Here is a 21672-nt window from a genome sequence, read left to right as displayed (position 1 = left end):
TCTTTGAAAAGATCAACAAAATTGAAAAACCCTTAGCCCGACTTATCAAGCAAAAAAGAGAGAGGACTCAAATCAATAAAATTAGAAATGAAAAAGGAGAAGTAATAACAGATATCACAGAAATACAAAGGATCATAAGAGACTACTATATGCAACTATATGCCAATACAACAGAAAACCTAGAAGAAATGGACAAATTCTTAGAAAAGTACAATCTTCCAAGACTAAACCAAGATGAAACAGAAAAGATGAATGGACCTGTCACAAGAACTGAAATTGAAATTGTGATTAAAGAACTTCCAACAAACAAAAGTCCAGGACCAGATGGCTTCACAGGCAAATTCTATCAACCATTTAGAGAAGAGCCAACACCTCTCCTTCTGAAACGATTTCAAAAAAGTGCAGAGAAAGGGATACTCCCAAACTCATTCCATGAGGCCACCATCACCCTAATACCAAAGCCAGACAAAGATACCACAAAAAAAGAAAACTGCAGGCCAGTTTCACTGATGAAGATAGCTGCAAAAATCCTCAACAAAATACGAGCAAACCACATCCAACAATACATCAAAAGAATTGTACATCATGATCAAGTGGGACTTATCCCAGGGATGCAAGGGTTCTTCAGTATCCACAAATCCATCTGTGTGATACACCACATTAACAAACTGAAGAATAAAAACCATACAATCCTCTCAATGGACACGGAAAAAGCCTTTGACAAAATCCAACACCCATTTCTGATAAAAACCCTTCAGAAAGTGGGGATAGAGGGAACCTACCTCAACATAATAAAGGCCATACATGACACACCCACAGCTAACATCCTTCTGGATGGTGAAAAGCTGAAAGAATTCCTACTGAGATCAGGAACAAGACAAGGATGTCTGCTCCTGCTACTACTCTTCAACATAGTTTTGGAAGTCCGAGCCATGGCAAAATGAGAAGTGAAAGAGATAAAAGGAATCCAAATTGGAAAGGAAGAAGTGAAACTATCACTATGGGCAGAGGACATGATACTATACCTAGAGAATCCTAAAGACCCTACCAGAAAACTGTTAGAGCTCATCCATGAATTTGGCAAAGTCACAGGATACAAAATTAATACACAGAAATCAATGGCATTTCTATACACTAACAATGAAAGAGCAGAAAGAGTAATTAGGGAAGCAATCCTGTTTACCATCACATCCAAAGGAATAAAATACCTAGGAGTAAACCTACCTAACAAGACAAAGACCTGTACTCTGAAAACTATAAGACACTGATGAAAGAAATCAAAAGATGACACAAATAGATGGATAGATATACCATACTTTTGGATTGGAAGAGCTAATATCAAAATGACTATACTACCTAAGGCAACCTACAGATTCAACGCAATCCCTATCAAATTACCAAGGACATTCTTCACAGAACTTGAACAAAATATTTTAAAGTTTGTTTGGAAGTACAAAAGACCCAGAATAGCCAAAGACATCCTGAAAGACAAAAATGGAGCTGGAGGATCCAGCTCCCGGAGTTCAGACCATACAACAAAGCAACAATCCTCAAAACCGTATGGTACTGGCACAAAGACAGACATATAGATCAGTGGATCCAGATAGAAAGCCCAGAATTAAACCCACGCACCTACAGCCAACTCATCTATGACAAAGGAGGCAAGAATATATAATGGATAAAGGACAGCTTGTTCAATAAGTGGTGATGAGAAAACTGGACAGCCACATGTAAAATAAGGAAAAACAGAACATGTCCTAACACCATACACAAAGATAAACTCAAAATGGATTAAAGACCTAGATATAAGACCAGACAGTATAAAACTCTCAGATGAAAACATAGGCCAAACATTCTCTGACATAAACAACAGCAACATCTTCTCAGATCCACCTCTTAGAGTAATGACAATAAAAACAAAAATAAACAAATGGGACCTATTCAAACTTAAAAAGTTTCTGTGAAGCCAAGGAAACCCTAAACAACACGAAAAGACAACCCACAGAATGGGAGAAAATCTTTGCAAATGAAGTGACTGAAAAGGGATTAATCTCCAAAATTTATAAACACCTTCTGCAGCTCCATACCAAAAAAACAAACAACCCCATCAACAAATGGGCAGAAGATCTAAACAGACAGTCCTCCAAAGAAGACATGCAGATGGCTGAGAAACACATGAAAAGATGTTCAACTTCACTCATCATTAGAGAAATGCAAATCACAACCACTATGAGGTACCACCTTACACCAGCCAGAATGGCCATCATCACAAAGCCTACAAACAATAAGTGCTGGAGAGGGTGTGGAGAAAAAGGAACCCTATCACACTGTTGGTGGGATTGTAAATTGGTGCAACCACTGTGGAAAGCAGTATGGAGATTCCTCAGAAAACTAAACATAGAACTACCATTTGATCTGGCAATCCCACTCCTGGGCATCTATCCAGAGAATATCATGACTTGCAGAGACACATGTACTCCAAAATTCATTGCAGCACTCTTTTCAATAGCCAAGACAACCTAAATGTCCATTGACAAAGAAGTGGATCAAGAAGATGTGGTACATATACACAATGGAATATGACTCAGCCATTAAAAGGAACGAAATACTGACATTTTTAGCAACATGGATGGACCTAGAAATTATCATGCTAAGCGAAGTCAGCCATACAAACAGACCTCAACATTAAATCCTTGCACTGACATGTGGAATCCGAAAAAAGGACATACTGAACTTCTTTGCAGAACAGATACTGACTCACAGACATTGAAAAACTTATGGTCTCCAAAGGAGACAATTTGGGGGGTGGGGGGATGTGCCGGGGTTGTGGGATGGAAGTCCTATAAAGTTGGATTGTGACGATCATTGTACCACTACAAATGTAATAAATTCATTGAGTAATAAAAAAATAAAAAATAAAAAGAAGAAGGAAAAAAAGAACTTATATGTCATTTTTTTTTTATTTGGGGAATAAACCATTAGGATATCATGAGTCATCCATTTCTACTCAGTTTGAATACAATTTGTTTTAGCTTTATGAATTGCTATAATTTCTTCCATCATGAATGTCCTATATTTAAAAAAAATGTATTCTCTACTTCTCAAGTCTTTCAACCTAAGTGTTTCTGAATTAGACCTGTTTACCAACATTCCAGAAAAATCAAAGATTGAGAAAACTTATGAAATACATTAATAAAATTTAAAAAGAAATAGTAAATGTGGTATTAAGGCTCATTAGGTCAGCTCTTGTCGGGGACATAGAACAGAATGGGTCATAAACTCATGGATGATGCTTGCTGACATCACCGAGTATAGAAGATGAATTTAAAACTTTCGTGAGAAGAAAAAGAAACATCGGAGGTAACATATTTAGGAGAGAGGCAAGCAGAATCCTGGGGTGTGCTCTGTTAATTTATCTTGTATCTGCTGCATCAGCTTTCTCCACTGATCATGATTAGGAGGTCACAAGGACTCGAGTTAAGGACTGAGAAGGGGACCACAGGTGGAAAGTGTTCAGGGTCAATGATATGTATGCTTGATCAGAGATTTGTACTGGGTAATATGGTCACAGCTATGATATAACACCATGGGTGTGTGTGTGTGTGTGTGTGTGTGTGTGTGTGTGTGTGTGTGTGTGTGTGTGTGTATTTGAAAGGGATAGAGTAGAGCACACATGGAGCCAAAATGAGACCATATTAGATACTACTGATAGGCGAACAATTTGGGTTATAGTGTTTTTCTTTTCATCTTCTCCCCTAAGTGACACTCTTGTTTGTTCCATCATAATTTCTGTTTGTTCTATCTATTCGTGGCTGGCCATTGGTTAGTAACTCACTTATATTTAACACATCTTATTAATCTCAACTCTGTTCCACAAACTTATTGCTTACTCATATCTTATGAGTTTTGACCACTTTCTTATTCTCTTACATTTGTAGCCAAATTGAATATTCTCAAATCACACAGCAAATGCACACTATAAAAAGGTTATTCGATTATATCAGGATTTTCTACAAACTTGAAACTAGAGGTATATAGAATAGTAGTGTTAAAATTCTGATAAAATTACTTTAATCTTTTTCCCCTGTATTCAGGATAACCAGAATTCTGTTCTGAAGGGAAAAAAGTTTAAAAATTACATTCATACAACATTATTCAACTTAGATACCTCTAAATGTGTGGGGATAACAAAAGCAAAACAAAAAAGGATTATAATACATAACATATATAGATCCTTTCTAAGGAATTACTAGATCATGTGCTCCAGAAAAACAAACAAATATAAATGTAAATAAATGTAAGAGGGCCAATATATCAGCACAGTTTATTCTTTGGCCTAAATTACATTTTGGAATATAAAATCTGGAAATAAAATACAAACTATCATAAAATCCTGGGAAAATGTGGTATATTCCCCCTAAAATATAGAGTGTGTGTTGGTTTTCTTGCTATTGTAACAAATTACCACAAGCCTAGCACCCTAAAGTAACACTCCTTTACCTTAGCTTCTGTGTTTGGAGTTCAAGCACCACGTGCTTTTCTGGGTTTCCTGCTTGGAGTCTCACAATGCTGACATCAAGTTGACTGTGTTTCTTCTGGAGGGTCCCGGAGAAGGTGCACCTGCAGACTCATTCAGGTTGTTGGCAGAATTTAATTTCCTGTAATTGTAGGGCTGATGTCGCTGCTTCCTTTGCTAGCCATCAGCTGGAGGAAGTTCTCAGCCTCCAGAGACCACCCACATTCCTCCCCAGGTGGACACGTTCAAAGTCAGCAGGGGTCCAGCCTCTTGCAGTTTTCAGATCTTACTGACATCCCTTTCTGAGTTACTCTGCATTTTGCTTCCGGCCAGGGAGATGTCTGCACTTTTAAGGATTTAGGTAATGCAGTTGGGTCACTCAGATAACCCAGGATAATCTCCCTGTGTTAAAGTCCTTAATTATATCTGTAAAATCCTTTCACAGCAGTACTTAGATTAATGTTCGATTGACTAAATTGCAAAAAACTAAATTGCCTCCTACCTATGCTAATTAACTCCAGATGATGGAAAAATACAAAACTCTATTTTAAAAATTCAGAGCTGGGAGATCCCATTGTGCATCAGCAGGTTAAGAACCTGACATAGTGTCCATGAGGATGCGGGTTTGATACCTGGTGCTGCTCAGTGGGTTAAGGATCAGGCATTGCCACAAACTGCAGCGTAGATTGCAGAGGCAGCTCAGATCTGCTGTGGCTATGGCTGTGGTGTAGGCCCGTAGCTGCAGCTCCAATTCAACCCCTAGCCCGGGAACTTCCGTAGGCCACAGGTGAGGACTTAAAAAGAAAAAGAAAAGAAAAAAGTCAGAGGTGTACAAAATAGATTAAAGACAGCAGACTTGAGACTGCCATACTAAGAAAGGTCTGCTTGTGAGACTGGCCATTGACCTACACTGAAGAACTTGGATTTGGGGAGAGTTCTCACTACTCCACCTGGTGAGAGTGGCTCATTGTACCTAAATGATTTGTGCAAGCCATGTGATTTATGCTGCATACTTATCTTCTTTCTGGGAATCTGGGATTTTGGCATCTGATGGGCAGGGGATGCTAATGGGACCAGCCCCTAAAAAAACCCTGAACACTGAATCTATAATGACCTTCCTTGGTAGCTACTATTTCACACATTGTTACAACTCATTGCTGGAGGAATTAAGTGCATCCTGTGTGCCTCCCCTGGGAGAGGACTCTTGGAAGCTCACACCTGGTTTCCTTTGGACTTTGCCTATGTACTTTTTCCCTTTGTGCTAAGTCCCTTGGCTGTAATAAATCAAAGTGTGGTATTACTATATGCTGAATCCTCCCAGAAAAATCATCAAAACTGGGGATGGTCTTGGAAACCCTGACACAGATGCATCCTTAAAAAAAAATAAAATAAAACCTGACTTCCAAAGAGTTAAATATATAGGAACTTCCAAACTGATACAGAATTAATTTACAGAAACAAGGAGACAAGTTAATCAAATAAAACTCAGGTATAAAAAGAAAAAAAACCATGATAAATAAGAACATAATATAGGAGGAATATAAAATTATCACTAATCCTATTTTGTATTAATAGTTTAAGTACAGTAAGACCCTCTTATCTGTTAGGTTGGTGGGAACTCTCCTGAAATTATTACTCCGTAGTCAAAGTTTTGCAACACATTGTTCGCAAATAAATGTTATTTGATTTTAGGCCAATATATTTGAAAAATGAAGATTAAATTAATAATTCCTTAGTAAAATGTTAGCAGATAGATTGGAGGCACAGAAAATCTGAAGAAATAAAAATCAGAGACCAATTTAGATAGAAGTCATCACATATTTACAAATCAAATGATACTGGGATATCATATAAACTTTACTAACTATAAACAAATGAAAATTCCCACATTTCATAAGGAAACAAAGTCTTAAAAGGAGGGGCAGATAGCTTTCCAATTTATGGTAACTGGCTAAAATAACACAGATTCCCAAACTCTTCTCCCAGGTATGAATATACATAGGTAGAAAAAAAATTATGGAAATCAGATTCAGAGATTAATAGCATTGATAAACTAAATCCAGCACTTTAATCTGGTCTTTCTGATGATATCCATTCTGGAAAGTAAGAGGTAATATCTCATTGTAGTCTTGATTTACATTTTCCCTGATATCCAGCAATTCCAGTTCCGGGTATATATCTGAAGAAAATAAAAACACTAATTTGAAAAGATATGTGCACCCTGATGTTCATAGCAGCACTATATACAATAGCCAAGTTATGGAAGCCACCTAAGTGTCCATCAACAGATAAAATGGATAAGGAAGATGTGGTATATTTCACCAGAAATTTCCTAGAAACCGTGACATCTCGTCACCAGCAGTGATTACATGTTGTGCCCTGATCTGCTAAATAGTATTTCACTTTTAGCCAAGGTTTATTGGAGAGATGACTGATTATGAAGACATGTCTCTGCCAAATTTGGGGTAAAGGATAATATTGGTGATGAATTAGAATGCATTGAATTAAAAAAAATCTGTAAGTCCATAATGATACATGTAAAACGAAATGACCTGATGGCTGCAGATAAGAGGAAACTCTTCCTTACAACAGAATATTGATGTGTATATATATATATGTATATATAGATGATTTTCATATACATGTGAAAAATCAGTTTTCCAGCCAGCATTGTGATAACTGCAGTGGATTTTAAAAATATGACATTCAAGTTTGGGGTAAACAGTTATACACACAACTTCAGACTGTCACCTCCTGATTATTTATTAATCACAAAAAGCAAGACATCTTTACAACACAGAAATTGTGTAGATACTACCTTAAAAAAGGATCAAACGTAATACCCACTAGTATAATGGGACACACTTGAGTCATGGACCCTCTATTACGTAGGCTGCATTATGAAGGAAAACCAATATAGTTTTCTTGCAAAAAAACTGTAATTATAAAGAAACAATCAGCCAGATCTAAGCAGTATATTATGCAAAATAGCTCTCAGGGAAACAGACTAAAGGACACTAAAGAGAGATGGCAACTAAATGTACTGTTTGATGCTTGATTAGGTCTTGGCTTGAAAAACAGCTATAAAGGACACTGGCAAATTGGGGAAATGTGAGTATTTCTTTTCTTTTCTCTCTCTCTTTCTTTCTTTCTTTCTTTCTCTCTCTCTCTCTCTCTCTTTCTCTCTTTCTTTCTCTCTTTCTTTCTTTCTTTCTTTCTTTCTTTCTTTCTTTCTTTCTTTCTTTCTTTCTTTCTTTCTTTCTTTCTTTCTTTCTTTCTTTTCTTTCTTCTTTCCGCCATGCCTGCAGCATATGGAAGTTCCCAGGCTAGGAGCTGAATAGGAGCTGCACCTGCTGGCCTATGCCACAGCCACAGCAATGTCAGATCCAGGCTGCATCTGCGACCCATGATGCAGCTTGCAGCAACTCCAGGTCCTTAACCCACTGAGTGAGGCCAGGGATGGAACCTGCAACCTCACAGACGCTATGTCGAGTTCTTAACCCCCTAAGCCACAATGGGTACTCCTAATTTCTTGACTGAAATAATTATCCTGTGTTACGTAGCAGAGTGTCCTTGCTCTTAGGAGAAATAGGTTCAACAGTATTTAAGAATGAATGTCATGGTATCTGCAACATACTTTCAGATGTTCAGAAGAATGATATATGCAAATATACAAAATCACACACAGGATATAGAAGAGCAAATATAGCAAAATATTAACAATTGGCGAATCTAAGTATGGGTATTCATAATATATGCTTTCAACTTTGCTATAGGTTTGAAACTTAAAAAAAAAAAGCTGGGGAAAATGTAGTAGAATAACCTCACAGATGTCCCCATAGAAGACTTTGTACTTTGGATGTAATTTACCTGCAGTTTCATTTAATCAGATCCTGTGATTTCCAGCAATATAGAGATTAGGGAGGAAAACAGCGCTCTCCAGGCTCACATAAAGAACCCTTCAAGCTACATTAAGCGAGGAGTCATTGCAACAGCTGAGTGTGGCAAGTCTATGGCCTGTGCCCGTGTCCTTAATGAGCCTTACTCTGCAGAGGAAAGAAAGGCCCCTGTGCTATTAACACATGTTCCTCCTCATTCTTTGATTTGGTCTCTGCATTGGGTCTATTACCAGGTATGAATAAAATACAGAAGAGCAGTTGTGATTTAAGTGGTATGATGGCCCTTTAAAAAATTGTGTAAATAGTTCCTTTTAAGGCCTTCTGAAATGGGCTTCACCCTGATTATAAACTGGTAGCCCGTTCTAGGTGTTTCCAGTCAGGTTCCTGGTTTTATCATTGTGTGGATGCCGTCTTGAGCTTCCCTTGTGATCACCTAATACGCTGATCCCTACATAACATTTTCTTAAATGTTGATCATATGTTGAGTGCGAGACAATGTTCTGCATGATAAAATGGGAAGTGTGAATGAAGCGCTTTGGCTGCATATCAAAGCATGAAGATTATGCAATTTTTTGACTTGTGAACTGAACAAGATCCTTTTTTCCCAGAACATCATACTTACCTGCAAGAATGACTGGTAGACAAACATCGACATTTGCACCTGGGTTTTTGAAAGATATTTTCTAGAAATGGAATGAAATGTGGCTGGCACTTCAAAGAAAACAAATGATGGTTTTTGTATCCAGTGAAAAAATTCTAGCTTACAAGCAACATTTAGAACTTTAGAGAACTTCATTCCCTACTTTCAGAGTACAACTGTGATTTTTTTTTTTTGCATTGCATAATGTAACATGTTAACATTTGGAAGATCTGTATAACTGAGTGAACAAGCTGTTCCAAATAACGAATGTGTAATGTGATACAAGCATGCACGCATAAAGGTTTCATTTGAAATGCAAGAGAGACCAATGGATTTTAATATAACCGAGCATGAAAAGTTCATTGCTGCGTTTTCTGATTCCACACTGCCACTAACCTTGAAGAAACTACCTTTTGTAGAGATCTGGTGTAGCACCAAAGAAGAGCCACAATTACCCAAAAAAGCTATTAAAATGCTCCTCACTTATCCAAGTACATATTTGTGTGAGGAAAAGTTTTTTTCATATGCTTTCAACAAGGCAACATATCACAAAGGCTAAATGTAGAACATGAGAATCTAGCTGTCTTCTATTAAACTAAAACAAAGTAAAACATGCAAAACAATGTTACTCTTCCACTTGGGGGAAAATAGTTATTTTTCATAATGTTACTTATGTTACTTATTTAATAAAGATTTAAAATTTTATTTTAGTGTATAATGTGGTAAATTTGCACAGGTAAACCCACCTAAACAAAAGTTCTTTGGAATTCTCACTATTTTTAAAACCATTAAGGAGGTCCAGACACCAAGCACTTGAGTATCATTAAAACCAAAAACTTAATGTATTACTGATTCGAATCCTCACACCTCTTTCAAATTTCACCAGCTGTCTCATTAATGACCTTTATAGTAAGAAATAATGATAAAATGAAATCCAGTTCGGAATCACATCTCGTGTGGCAGTGAGATGTCACAGCTCTTAAGCTTCGGACACTTCCTCAATCGTTCCTTGATTTTTCATGGCCTCGACATCTGTCTGTTGTTCAATGCACTCAATTTGTGTCTGCTATTTCTTCACCATTAGGTTTGGCAGGATTTTCACAGATGCTATGCCTTGTTTTTTACTGCATCCTATCAGGTGGTACACAACTTCCGTATTTCCCATTACTGTTGGTGCAAATTTGGTCACTGGATTAAGAGGCTGCCTTCCAGGGTCCTTCACTGTAAACTTACTCTCTCTCACTTTGTAATTGCTTTATATTTTATAGGGAGGTACTCAAACCGTAAATATCCTTTCCCTCCTTAATTTAAATAAGTAGGAGAATGAAGGCAGCTGAGCATAGGCTTCCATATAAAGTCACTTAAGCCACCTCTTCTTCCTGTTTCCTGAGAGGTCCTCGGCTGGGGTCTGCTCACATGGAGGTCTCTGTGGTTTTAGAGGTCTTGATTCTCCTTGCTGCCTGGATTTGGCCTTGTGCTGAGAATATCTATGGTAAATGACTGGTTTGGGGGAAGACTTCCTTGGATGATAACTCAGAATGATTGCTCTCAGTGCAGGGTTCAACTCCCCATAGAGATCTGATCTTATCCTTCCCTGGAAGAGAAATACTTTCAGGCCAACTGGACTTGGGTCTTTATACTGAGGACACATTTTAACTTTCAGCCTAAATGAGATGTGTTTTCCTTCTCTGTTGTGGTCGTCTATTTTAACCCTCATTTGCAAAAATTCTTCAGAAGAAGTTCTTGGCTCTATGTTTCAGGCTGCCCTTATGAACCCACTGTCAAATACCAGTCCTTGGTTTTATTGTGAGATACTTGGTTGTAGCTTAATTGACTTTCCTGCTTCTAGACCTCTCACATTTACCCTTGATGTTGATACCACTCTTTTTGTTCTTTTAAAAATACAATATGAACTTCACTCACGTTAAATTACTCAATGGTTCTGCAAAGCCAATAGGATAAAGCTAAATCAGTGTCTGGCCTCTCTATAAATTGATTTGACTATGTTTTATATATTTTACCTGGAGTAGTCTTCGTTTTTTGTGGCATCCAAATATTTCCCAGCTTCAAGGACCTACTAAATGCCAACTACTCTAAGGCAGCATTTCAACTTTTTCTGTTTTCTATGTGTTTTTTGGTTTTGTTACCTGTTTCTTTTTGTTTGAAGTGGGATCTTTTTTGGGGAATGGATACACAATTTTTTTCTTTACCCATTTGGCCTATAAGCTCTTTCTGAGCAAGGACCACACTTAGTTTCTGATCTTTCCATTTTACTTAGGATGAATTTTTCAGAAGGCCTAGGCTAGTGCAACTCACCATATAGCCATTAATTATTGACATTTCAGTAAGTTCAGTCATTTCAGTGCAGCACGTATGGAGAAAGAGCAGTGACCTGTGAGCTGGGAAATAATTCTGGTTATCTGGGGTGGGGTGAGTTAGGGTGTTCAGGCCTGGCTGTGGTAAAGGATGCTTCGGTGTCAGGAAGATTCTGCTTCACTTAATGTTTGCACAGCTACATGTGTTCCTTGGGCTTCTTAAAGGATTGCTCAGCTATTTGAGAACTGAATGCCAAACTGAACCTTGACTCTAAAACTAGAATGAAAAAAGGAGCAAAGCCAGAAGCATGGATTTCCTGTATGTCCATACCCACTTATGCTTTTGAATCTATTTCCATCCAATTGTTGGAACTGGTTAAGGATCTGGCGTTGCCATGAGCTGTGGTGTAGGTTGCAGACATGGCTCAGATCCCGCATTGCTGTGGCTGTGGCCAGCAGCTACAGCTCTGATTCAACCCCTAGCCTGGGAACTTCCATATGCCACAGGTTCAACCCTAAAAAGCAAAAAAAGGGGGGGAGTATTACTGGACTACATCACCCCTCTTCTAATGTACTGCAACTTACTTCTCTCCCTTGTGTGTAGTCCTAGCTATATATATCATCCTGGTTGAAATCTAATTTATAAGAGGAGGCAGGGAGTTAAAAGATAATGACGTTCTTAGGGATTGCTTTTTCCCTGAGAAATAACTGACATTTACTTATTTGAGGATATAATTATGTAGATTTTTTAAAAAAAATTAGTGTCAAAAAATTTATTATAGTTGATTTACATTGTTCTGTCAATTTCTATGCAGATATTTCAGAAAGTAGTGGTAATATGAAAAATCCTTCAGGGAGTCCCTGTCGTGGCTCAGTGGTTAACAAATCTGACTAGGAACCATGATGTTGCAGGTTTGATCCCTGGCCTTGCTCAGTGGGTTAAGGATCTGGCGTTGCCATGAACTGTGGTGTAGGTTGCAGACGCGGATCAGATCCCGCATTGCTGTGGTTCTGGCATAGGCCAGCGGCTACAGCTCTGATTAGACCCCTAGCCCGGAAACCTCCATATGCCGTGGGAGCTGCCCTCAAAAGGCAAAAAAGACAAGAAAAAGAAAGAAAGAAAGAAAGAGAGAGAGAGAGAGAAAGAAAGAAAGATCCTTTATTGAAATCTAATTTAAGGAGGCAGGGGGCTAAAAGATAAAATGATGTTTTTATGGATTGCTTTTTTCCCTCTGAAGTAACTAAAATTTACTTAATTGAGGATAGAATTATGCAAATATTTAAAAAAATTTTTTATTGTAGTTGATTTACATTGTTCTGTCAGTTTCTATGCAGATATTTTAGAAAGTAGTGGTAATATGAAAAATCCTTTGTATGCTGTTCTTTAAGCTGTATCTTTGCCAGAGGAATACCTTTTATTAATCACAAAAGGCATAGCTGAATATTCTCTGAGCTCTCCCTTAAGGTAATACACATCTGACACTTTGTCATATGATTCTTTCTGCAGTGAAAATACGTTGTTCTATGGACTGGGTGATGGTCTCTGTTAGCCCATATGCATGCAGCAGCCATCTGTATATATTTGCTGATGAGTTATATCTGGGATCGAGTTGCCCCGCAACTCAGATACAAACATATGCATATGATTTTATATACCCTGTCCATGACTGTGGGATCAGGACAAAGGTGAGAATAATGATTATTTGTAAATAAATAACTAGCTAACTTCTAGTGTTTTTTTGTGTGTGTGTTCGTTTTGGGCTTTTTTTTTTTTTTTTTTAAGAATTTTATGTCTGGTGATAAAGATTATTTCCTCTTTTTCTGTTTGATTGTTTTGCTTTTTAGGGCTGCACCTGTGGCATATGGAAGTTCCCGGGCTAGAGGTTGAATCTGAGCGATAGCTACCAGCCTACCCCACAGGCACAGCAATGCCAAATCTGAGCCACTTCTGTGACCTACATCACAGCTTATGGCAATGCTGGATCCCTGACCCACTGAGCGAGGCCAGGGATTGAACCTGCATCCTCATGGATACTAGTTGGATTTGTTTCCACTGAGCCATGATGGAACTTCTGTTTGTTTTGTGTTTTGGTGGTTTTTGTTTGTCTAAGATCAAGTTTTGCTTCTAGTTATAGTAATTAATGGGTAGATGACCCTACGGTTCCTTACTTAGTCAATGAATAAAGTCTTTTCTGTGTGAACAGACCTTAAAAGCACAGATTTCCAGACTGGTTAGCAAACTGATTTTAAGTTGTCTTTAGGCTACTATTGCATTTCACTGAATCTTAGTGGACAGTTTTAAATTCCATTCAGTGTTTCTCATGTAGGAGGCCACCAGTTCTAGGAACGTATTTCATATTTGACACTAGATTACTTGAATCTACCCATGCTCTATGAGGATGGGTATCACATAGTTCAAGATTTTCACTGGACTGAAATCTCTTGTCAGTTACTTTACAGGCACAAATCTTAAAGGACGTTGTTTTCCTGGGGTATTATCTTTTCACAAAGTTCCGAATTTAAACAACTTGTATTCATACTGTGGAAACAGTTGGGGCCAATGCCTAATTAAAACAGTCACCTATGAATTAGATATTGTCTTTGTCTTAGAAATGAGGGAACTAAAACTTCAGAAGGTGCTTTACCAGTTTGCTCAGGGATGCACAGCTTGATAGTTTAGATGCCTACCCGGAGGATTATCCCCCAAAGCTTAAATTTTAAACCACCCTGTTATTTGACCTTCTTCCTCAGAAGAACTGTTGAAAACCTTTTCACTAATGAATCATAAAGATGGCTCTAAGTAACCATTTAAGTTTGCTCCTTTGTCCTATCAAGATTTTTTCCAGGCAATTTAAATCCACTCTTACAGATAAACCTCTTTTGTCCCAGTGGGTGGTCAGAACTTTGTATGTACTTAAAAGTGACAATGGCCATTTTTGAGATCTTGAATGTACTCCCTATTTAAATGTATAGATGCCCCCTCTGTTATTAGAGCTACTTTCTACTTAACTTTTTTCCTCTCCTAGGTTGTTTCAGAGGATACTCTCCTTTTTCAAACAGAGATACACTTTAACCCTAGGAATATGCATTGTGACCATGAGAAAATCCCTTTGGAGTGTTTTGCCTCTAGGTGAGTCCAATAGACAAGGCTCCTTTCAAATATATTGCTTTTGCCTTTACTCACCAGACATTTCTGAAGAAGCGTAAATTTTAGAGACTATAAAATGACTCACTCATAAGCATAAAATCCAAACAAGCACCAAATTGGCATTTAAACATATTTTCAGTACTCCTTTTTTTAAACTTTAAATTAAGTATAGTAATCACATTAGAATAAAAACATATGCAACCTATAACTAGGTTATTTTACAGTAACTGAACTGCAAAGTACATTAGTAAGTGGAAGAATCAAACATGATATTGTCTTTCAATATTTTCTCATTCATAGTGCTCTTTTTCTTCCTTTTAATATGGCTTATTTTAGCTTGAATTTTGACCTTTATTTAATTATTTATTTTCGCCCGTGCCCATGGTATGGAGAAGTTCCTAGGCCAGGGATTGAACCTGCACCACAGCAGTGACAATGTGGGATCCTTAACCACTAGGCCAGTGGGGAACTCCATGTAGTTCCCTTTATTTTCTAAGATATTTTATGGTTCAATTTCTTGTTAGGAGAGTAAATGACTAAAAAGTTAAGAGAAAACCAACCCTTCATATTCATAGTAACTCATGGAGATACATGAAAGGAAGGGCTTATCGGCCTATTAAGTGCACTTTGCAATTTTGTGGAATGGACAGGTTGAGAAGGATCCCACGTGAAGGTTGAGAGCAAGTGGAATAGTATAGCCTGGCACAGTTTTCCTTAGTCACTGAAAGGTGTACATCGAGTATTATAAATATGAGTGATAAATCATAGAAACCACCTGAAAAATCCCAAGGAAAAAATTTATCTTTGTTTAATTTTTGGAAATAGCTGACATGGAAAAAGAATTTAGAGCTCCGAGGAAACGTACTGAATCTTTTAGCATCATCAGAGTCACATGTTTGAAGTAGGGGAGCACTGGTATTTTTTATTGTGGTAAAATATACATAGATAAAAACTACCATTTTTAAGTGGGTAATTCAGAAGCATTAAGTACAACATGTTGAATACTCTTGATCTTTCCTTTAGCACGTTGTTCATAAGGAAAAACCAAGGCTGAGGGATTTAGTGATACTCAGGGAAGTAGCTGACCCCTAAAGAGAAACCAACACCTGATTCTGTACACACACACACACACACACACACACACACACACACACACTCTTTCATTCCTATATATTACCCAATGCTTAGAGTGATGTAAAAATTTCTAACCTAACCCACTGGGGCTGTTGTTCCTCCATAGGCTACCAGATTAATGGTGATAACTAAAACATTTCTATTTTTATTATAATTATTACATTGTACCTTATCTCTCTTAATGAAAACCAGGCCAACGAAGGTATATGATTAGGTTTTTGGTGCATGAATTTTACTTCTGTACACACCCCCCCACACACCCCTGCCACCACTGCACCGGATCAGATTACACTTTTATCATTCTTAGGGTCCATTTGCCTAAGTCTATCTTACCGGGCACGTTGATGCTCTATTAACAAATCACATTATCGAGAAGGTATAGGCACTGCCACGCCTCTAAATCACCACACTGCAAATGATCATGGTGTTAAATAGTGGGAAAAACATCTTGGCCCCAGATTTAGACTCAGAAGGATCGGGTACCAAATATGCCCACCATATCTGCTTTTTCTCTTCTCTTTAGGAAATCAGTGTGGCTCACACCAGTTTCTACAGATCATGAAATAAAATTGGACCCCAGTCCTTTTATTGCTGACTTTGAGACAACACCAGAAGAGTTAGGATTATTAAATTCTAGTCAAACTGACTCCATACTTACGAAGAAATTGAAACTTCAAATTGATGTCATGAATTTTGTTGGAAAAATAGTTTTGTACAAAAATAATTGGTATAAATCTTTCCTTGGGTATCTAATTCCCTAAAACCCCTAATCTAGTATAGGTCCTGTTGCAGTGAAGATGTATTTTTAGATATTTTTATTAAGAGCATGTCTTATTAAAGTTAGTTATTAGATAATTCTGTTTCCTGTTTAAATTTTGGTTTTAGTTCTATGAGGTAGATTCAGCAATAGGTCTTCAATGACAATACATTTAATTGATATAAACCTCCAATAAATATGTTCTAAATATTTTCTTTAGTAAGGATTAAAAAAATAGAGCTAGGCATCTAAATGTGCCAGAGACTAAAATTTAATACACTAACTCCCAGGAAAGACAAAGTGCTTTTATATGAAGAGACTACCTTGTGTGCACTTCACTAATTCATCAGTAAAGCTGAGCCCTAAAAGTAGTTGAATGTACTTCATATTTGGTTAATAATTAGAGTTAGATTTATAGTCTAGAATTTAAATAACCACGTCCTTAACTGAAGTTTGAGGTCAGGTTTTTTCTTTATCCCTGATATGATTCTTCAACTCTTGAAATAATTGACTGAGGTGCTCAACAGAGACTCATCCTCTGTAGCCTTTAGAGCATTTCACTAGATGATTTATTCACCAGCCTTCATGCCCTTGCCTTTTCCTTAAAGAAGGGCGTCTACCCCGTGTAATACACCAAAGATCACTCTGAGTTGGGGAAAGTTCTTCTATCAATCATGAGAATTAAACTGTGCCATTTGTTATTTAGTTGCTTATTGAATTTACATTTTGGATGTTATATCTTTCTGGAAACAGATTTTGCTAAAATATTTTTATTTAGTTTTTAAAAAAATTTAAAGTGCTACTATTTTCTCATTGCCAATAAAATGCTGCATACAGTTGTTTGCTTGAATTCATTTTTTTTTATTAAAAAAATTTTTTTTTGTCTTTTTGTCATTTTAGGGCTGCACCCATGGTGTATGGAGGTTCCCCGGCTAGGGGACCAATCAGAGCTATAGCCGCAGGCCTACGTCACAGCCACAGCAACATCAGATCTGAGTCATGTCTGCAACCTACACCTTAGCTCACAGCAATGCTGGATCCTTAACCCACTGAGCAAGGCCAGGGATCGAACCCGCATCCTCATGGATACTAGTCATGTTCATTAACCACTGAGTCATCACGGGAACTCCTGTTTACTTGAATTTAAATAGTCATCATAGGCATCTATTTTTGACATCACATTATACATACATACATAATTTATTTATATATGTGTATGTGTATATATATATATATAATATGTATATATACACACACACAGATACAAGGTAATATTTTTGAAAGGATTACTGTGTGTTGGAAATATTACAAGCATGTTGCAACAACTTATTTAATCCTATTAACCCAAAGACTTATATATTACTATTATTCCAGTTTTACAGATAAGAAAACATAGATTAAAAAATGTGCTTGAGGAGTTCCCGTCATGGCTCAGTGGTTAAGTGAATCCGACAGGAATCATGAGTTTGAGGGTTTGATCCCTGGCCTTGCTCAGTGAGTTAAGGACCCAGTGTTGCTGTGAGCTGTGGTGTGGGTTGCAGATGTGGCTCAGATCTGGCATTGCTGTGGCTGTGGTGTAGGCCAGTGGCTGCAGCTCAGATTAGACCCCCAGCCTGGGAACCTCCATGTGCCGCAGGTGCCGCCCTAGAAAAAGACAAAAAAAAAAAAAGCCTGAATTGTGCGACTGGTCTCAAAATTAGTGATCTGTTCCTAATCGTAGAGAAAAAGCTCTCAGTTTTTCACCATTGGGTGTGATGTAGCCTGTGGGCTTGTCATTTGTGTTAAAGTTCATTCCTTCTATCACTAATTGTTGAGAGTTTTTATCTTGAAATGATGTTGGATTTTATCAAATCTAATCACTTCTATTCAACATAGCACTGGTAGTCTTAGCCAGAGCAATTAGGTAATTTAAAAAAGGCATCCAAATCAGAAGGGAAGAATTAAAATTATGTGTGCTCAGGAGACATGCTGTAACATATATAAAACCCTAAAGACCCCACCAAAAAACTGTTAGAACTAACAGACAAACTCAGATCCAGGATACAACATCAAGACACAAAAATCAGTTGTGTTTCCATACACTAAAAATGAACTATATGAAAAAGTAATTAAGAAAATTGCATTTACAATAGCAGCAAAATAAAATACTTGGGAATAAGATTAATCAAGGAGGAAAAAGTTCTGCGCACTGAAAAGTATAGGACAAGGATGAAAGAACTGGAAGATATGAATACATGAAAGACCCTCATGTTCATATCGGAATTAATTCTGTCAAAGCGCCGCTACCCCTCAAAGTGATCTATAGATTAGTGAAATCCCTATCAAAATTCCAATGTTATTTTTTGCAGCAAGAGGAAAAAACAACCCTAAAAAAAAAAAAAAAACACACCCAAATTTGTATAAAACCAAAGAAGACGGAATAGAAAGCTAATCTTGAGAAAGAAAAACAAAGCTGGAGGCCTCACAACCCCTGATTTCGAATTTTGTTACAAGGGCATAGTAATCAATGCATTATAGTACTAGAATAGAAATGCATACACAGACTAGTGGAACAGAATAGAGATTTTAGCTGTAAATCCACACATATACCATTAACTAATATTCAATAAAGGTGTCAAAAATATTCTCTCCAATAAATGATGGGAAAAGTGGGTTTCCATATGCAAAAAAATGGATTCTTATAGTATATATAGAAATAAACTCCAAATGGATTAGAGACTTAACCAGAAGACTTGAAATCAAGCTCCATGACATTGGTGTTGGCACTGATTTTTTTCTTATAGCACTACATGCACTAGCAAAAGTGAAAGTAAAGTGAGACTATATCAAACTAAAAGTTGCTGCACAGCAGAGCAAACAACAAAATGAAAAGGCAACCTACAGAATGAGAGACTATATTTGCATATCATACATCTGATAAAGGGTTAATATCCAAAAGATAAAAGGAACTCCAGCAAATTAATAGCAATTAACTAAATAACCAGATTTGAGAAAGGGCAGAACTTGAACAGACATTTCTCAAGACATACAAATAGCTAAGAAGATCATGAAAAGGTGCTCAATATCCCTAATTATCAGGGAAATGCAAATCAAAACCACGATGAGATATCATCTTGCTCCTGTTTGAATGGCTCTCCTCAAGAAGACAGACAAATGTTGGTTAGGCTGTGGAGAAAAGGGAACCCCAGTATACTACCGGAAGCAACATAAATTTGTTCAGCCACTATGGCAAACAATACAGAAGTTCCCTCAAAAATTAGAATTATATGAACCAGGAGTTCCCATTGTGCCTCAGCAGTGACAAACACAACTAGTATCCATGAGGATTCGGGTTTGATCCCTGGCCTCGATCAGTGGGTTAAGGATCTGACGTTGCTGTGATCTATGGTGTAGGTTGCAGGTGTTGCTCAGATCTGGAGTAGCAGTGGCTGTGGCAGTGGCTGGCAGCTGTAGCTCTGATTTGACCCTTAGCCTGGGAACTTCCATACGCCACAGGTGCAGCCCTAAAAAGCAGAAGAAGAAAAAAAAAAAAGAATTATATGCTCCAACAATCCCACTTCTGGATCTGTATCCAAAGCAGATGAAAACAGGATATCAAAGAGACAACTGCACTTCCATGTTTATTGCACCATTATTCACAATAGTCAATATATGAAAAAAAACCCTAAGTGTCTACCAGTGGAATAAAATGGAATATTATTCAGCCATTAAAGAAGGAAATCTTGCCATTTCTGACAACGTGGATAGACCTTGAAGGCATTATGCTAAGTGAAATAAGCCAGACAAAGACAAATACTTCATGATCTCACTTGTATGTGGAATCTAAAAATAGATGAATTCATAGGAGCCAAGGAGAAAGGTGGGGGTCAGGGCTGGGGGGAGGGGAGGAAATGGGGAGATGGTCAAAGGGTGACTTATATGAACAGCAAAATATTACATTAAATACTTTATATATACGTGACCTGTATTTGTCAAGTACACCTCAAAACTAGAAAAAATGGATGAAATAAAAACAAAATTGAATGATCTGGATCTAGATGTGTCTCTGCCATCAGTCCCTAAACTCTACTGCCTCTGATTATTGTACCTTGATAAACTTTATTTTTCTAGAAAACACCTGCCATTAAAGCAATTACTCGGCCAGCCCTTAATAAAACATAAGCAAGTTTAGTAATGGACAGAGAGTGTTTTTTTCCTGAATCTGGAACTAAAACTGTTTTATGCCAACAGATTTGGGAGGATATAGAGTAGGATGAGGGATTACTCACGGCAAAGGAAATTATCAGGCATGAGGCAATACGTTTCTTCGATATTCCTGTACCAGAAAAATGAAGAGTGATGGTGTGGCTGGATTTTAGGAGGGAGGCCCTAAGCCCTCTCTCATGCTGCCACTCCTTTATATAGGCAATGTCAGGTGGGATTAGAAAGGGGAAGCAATTTGTTTTAAATCCATACAAACTTTTTTTTTTTTTTTTCCTTTTTAGGACCACACCTGCGCCATATGGAAATTCCCAGGCTAGGGGTTGAATCAGCAGCTACAGCTGCTGGCCCACACCATGGCCACAGCAACGTGGGATCCAAGCTGTGTGTGCAAAATTACACCACAGCTCACAGCAGTGCTGGATTCCTGACCCACTGATCAAGGCCAACAATCTAATCCACATCCTCATGAATACTACTTGGATTCATTTCAGCTGAGCCATGATGGGAACCCCCAAATCCATACGAACATTTAATAATGAAGTTAGAGCCAATTCTGTCTCATTTTTCATTTCACAAACTTTCCCATCTTCCTTAATTATCGTGAATTCAGTTATTTCTCTTGTCTCTGATATGTGTATTTATCATTTTAAAACACTTGAGTACTTATTTTGATGTATAATAGTGTCAGTTTTATGTGGTTCAATCAGAGCTCAGTTCAGATTCCTTGCCTTCCCCTCAAGTTAAACAGGGAATATTGTATATTTAAGAAGGAAACACATTAGTCATTAAACATATAAGTTAATTACTCTAAACTTTCTGTTAACTTCTAATTATGTAACATCTAGTTTTACCTCCACAAAAAGAAAGTATCCATTAATTGTGAGAAGAACACTTTTGGCTTTACGTATCATCTTTAATGAATTTATTACTCAATCATTGACCAAAAGAAGAAACACATGGTCCATGACCACAAAAACTCATATTATCACGGGGTACCTCTTCAGGCCGCCAGTAGGAACATATAGTTTCATCTTAGTAAAATTAGAAGCCATGGCCAGCA

At 37.5% G+C, this 21672-nt stretch overlaps 1 protein-coding gene across 1 annotated transcript; it reads left to right on the top strand.

Annotated features, from left to right (window-relative positions):
• Positions 1-10402: 10402 nt before the first annotated feature.
• LOC125123952 (oocyte-secreted protein 2-like) lies at positions 10403-17259 on the top strand. Its single transcript, XM_047774124.1, has 4 exons — positions 10403-10547; positions 12878-13056; positions 14397-14500; positions 16176-17259. The coding sequence occupies exons 1-4, from the start codon at positions 10472-10474 to the stop codon at positions 16411-16413; spliced, it is 597 nt and encodes a 198-aa protein (XP_047630080.1). The 5' UTR covers positions 10403-10471; the 3' UTR covers positions 16414-17259.
• The last annotated feature ends 4413 nt before the right edge of the window (positions 17260-21672 follow it).

The sequence above is a fragment of the Phacochoerus africanus genome, chromosome 4 (assembly GCF_016906955.1).
Source record: "Phacochoerus africanus isolate WHEZ1 chromosome 4, ROS_Pafr_v1, whole genome shotgun sequence".
In the NCBI taxonomy this organism is placed as follows: domain Eukaryota; kingdom Metazoa; phylum Chordata; class Mammalia; order Artiodactyla; family Suidae; genus Phacochoerus; species Phacochoerus africanus.
The sequence above is the reverse complement of the archived record's forward strand: the minus strand, read 5'-3'. Positions and strand labels throughout refer to the sequence as shown.

Excerpts from the sequence above, each read along its gene's own strand:
- LOC125123952 (XM_047774124.1), top strand. The coding sequence starts at position 10,472 with ATGGAGGTCTCTGTGGTTTTAGAGGTCTTGATTCTCCTTGCTGCCTGG. Across the intron at positions 10,548-12,877 it reads TTGTGCTGAGAATATCTATG|TGAAAATACGTTGTTCTATG; the intron begins GTAAATGACTGG and ends TTCTTTCTGCAG. Across the intron at positions 13,057-14,396 it reads ACTGTGGGATCAGGACAAAG|GTTGTTTCAGAGGATACTCT; the intron begins GTGAGAATAATG and ends TTCCTCTCCTAG.